This window comes from Lactuca saligna, chromosome 3 (assembly GCF_052625555.1).
Source record: "Lactuca saligna cultivar CGN05327 chromosome 3, ASM5262555v1, whole genome shotgun sequence".
Lineage (NCBI taxonomy): Eukaryota > Viridiplantae > Streptophyta > Magnoliopsida > Asterales > Asteraceae > Lactuca > Lactuca saligna.
Window position 1 is genome coordinate 213,350,694 of NC_136419.1, and position 2,793 is coordinate 213,353,486.

At 35.9% G+C, this 2,793-nt stretch overlaps 1 protein-coding gene across 1 annotated transcript; it reads left to right on the forward strand.

The window, feature by feature from the left end:
• The first annotated feature begins 515 nt into the window (after positions 1–515).
• On the forward strand, positions 516–1,377 carry LOC145036364 (uncharacterized). The gene is made up of 3 exons (XM_078984810.1): positions 516–843; positions 912–1,082; positions 1,139–1,377. Exons 1-3 carry the CDS (start codon positions 516–518, stop codon positions 1,375–1,377), a joined length of 738 nt encoding a protein of 245 aa, XP_078840936.1.
• The last annotated feature ends 1,416 nt before the right edge of the window (positions 1,378–2,793 follow it).

A 2,793-nucleotide genomic window follows, 5' to 3' on the forward strand; every position in this document is an offset into this window, starting at 1 on the left:
ATGTTAAATATGACTTTTGGTATTTACTAGTTTTTTGTTTTATGACTTTTGGATGTTATTGGATATTAAATATCACTTTTGGATCCTATTTTTTACTTTAACATGTTACCTAATTGTTTGTAACAGGTCAAATATGGTTTCTGATGGTGAAGTTGTAGCTTTTCTTTTACTTGTGTTTTATTGGTTGAGGTCAAACCGACGCAGACTAATAAGAATTCATAGAATTAGAGATAACGATTCAAGCGGGTATGCGTATACGCAAGATTTGATGTACGGAGACCCTACACAATGTTACGATATGATGCGTCTTACACAAGAGGCATTTTCTTTATTATGCAACCATTTTACCCAAAAAAAATTGGTTGCAAGCTAGTAGGACAATAAGCATTGAAGAGAAAATGGCTATATTCTTACATGTTATAGGACATAATGAACGTTTTCGCGCGGTTAAGGGAAGATTTCATCACTCCACACAAACGATTCATCAATGTTTTCATGAGGTCCTAACTGCAATGATGTGTTTTAGAAAAGAAATTATAGTACCAACAACTCCTAATCCAACAAGACATAACTCAGAACGACATAGACGGTTAAAAAATATTTTTTCCGGAGCAATAGGTGCATTAGATGGAACTCTTGTACATGCGGTTGTACCCGTTGATCAACAAACTCGTTATAGGGGACGAGGAAACGGAGAATGTTTTCAAAATGTTATAGGAATTTGCGATTTTGATATGATATTTACCTTTGTTTGGGCTGGATGGGAGGGTATAGCACATGATTCAAGAGTTTTGAAAGAAGTTGCATTCAATTCGACTTCTGGATTTCCATTTCCTCCACCGGGTTTGTAATATTTATATAACGTTTATTATCTATCTTCTTTATATAATATGTGTCACATTCATTTGCAGAGAAGTATTACCTTTGTGATGCCGCATATACAAACACTCGTGGGTTTATGGCTCCATACCGCAATACTAGGTATTGGTTAGCCGATTTTCGAAGAGGCAAATCTTTAACTAGAGAAGAAAGGTTCAACTATGCTCATGCACAACTTAGAAATGTTATTGAGCGTGCTTATGGTGTTTTGAAGGCGAGATTCCCAATCTTAAAACAAATGGCTCCTTATCCTTTACAGTGCAAAGAGACATAGTCATTGCTTGCGTCGCAGTCCATAATTTTATAAGGAAATACAATATAGAAGATGACTTGTTTAGAAATTTTGCGGAGGACACTATGGTTACTCCTGACGTCCAAGGTGGGGGAATTGATAGAGAAAACATACAAGGCATAGAATGGGGTCCAGAAGCCGTTGAATATATGCGTGTTTTGCGTGATTGGATTGCAAATCAACTACTTTCACCTACTTTACGTTAAATTATTATGTTATTTTAAATTTCATTATGTTTTTATTTGGATATTAAATGATTTATGTTTAATTTACATTTTGTATGACATTTTTTATTTGTGTGTAATTTACATTTTGTATGACAATATGTATGTTTTTATAATTATTCAACAACTTAATCCATCAGTATATATAACAGAAGGGTAAAATAGTCATTTTTCATCACTCAGCACATTAAGTCAGATGTACAATCAAACAATAACATTTCTTACTCAGTCAGGATTTCTTACCCAGACAGACCTTTCCCAGTCAGCACTTTCTCAGTCAGCAATTATCAAACGGGGCCTTAGAGTCACAAATATCACTCCTCTAATGGTTCACAAACACCTTAAGCAAGAGGATGAAGAGGAGAGAGGATGGAGGCTACCAAAAAACGTGTTCTCACCCTAGAAGAGAAGTTCCCCACGTTTTTGAGCCTTAAGGGTTCTATATATAGTGAGGCTATTAGGGTTATCTAACAAGGAAACCCTAATTTGGATGCTTAAGCTCTAAGCAACCCATGGACTCCTTTCCTTAAGGCCTTGGACGATTTCCTCATGGGTTTCCCCATAGAATTCGTCCACTCCTTAATATAAGACAATCCATGGCCCAAATTGCAATTATCTTATAATTACAATTCCAGTCCCTTAAGTTTAATTAATCTCTTTTAGCCACAAAACTAATTACCTTAATTATTGACTAATATTAATTAAAAAATATGATTTCTCCTATAATATATTATTCTCATAATACATTAATAAATCATATTTAATCTTTTCTCTCCATAATTCATCCTATCAAGTTGCTTTGGTGAAGGCAAACTAAAAGGACCATGCACCATCGGGTCAAGTACATACTAAAATAGTTATGGACTTAGACACTAATCCAACAGTTATGTGATATGCATGTGTTATGTATGTTATGTATGATAAGGACCGAAATGTCAAGATGACATGGATTGAAGGGTCAGGAGGTTACAGACTAGAAGGTCGATAAGGGTAGGACCGGAAGGTCTACCAGGATTTGGGACGGAAGTCCCATGAGACACTTGGACTAGAAGGTCCCACACAGTTAGGGTCTAGAAAGGCGTATGTGTTGTATGTGGTATTTTGGGGAACTCACTAAGCATTTATGCTTACCGTGTAATGTGTTGTGTGTTTCAAGTTCTAGCAAGGATCGCGGGAAGGCATCGACGTGATCTATACACACTCATGGAGTTCATGTTTTGAGATTCTGGGATTTATATTGTTATGATAACATTGGATATATTATGTTTTGATATTATCTTGTGAATGAACGTATGTTTTAAAAATGAAGAATTGTTTTGAAAGTTCACGTCATTACAGATACGAGCTGAGGGCCGGGTAGGGCATACCAGACTCATACTATGGGCTCAAGAGCATTCC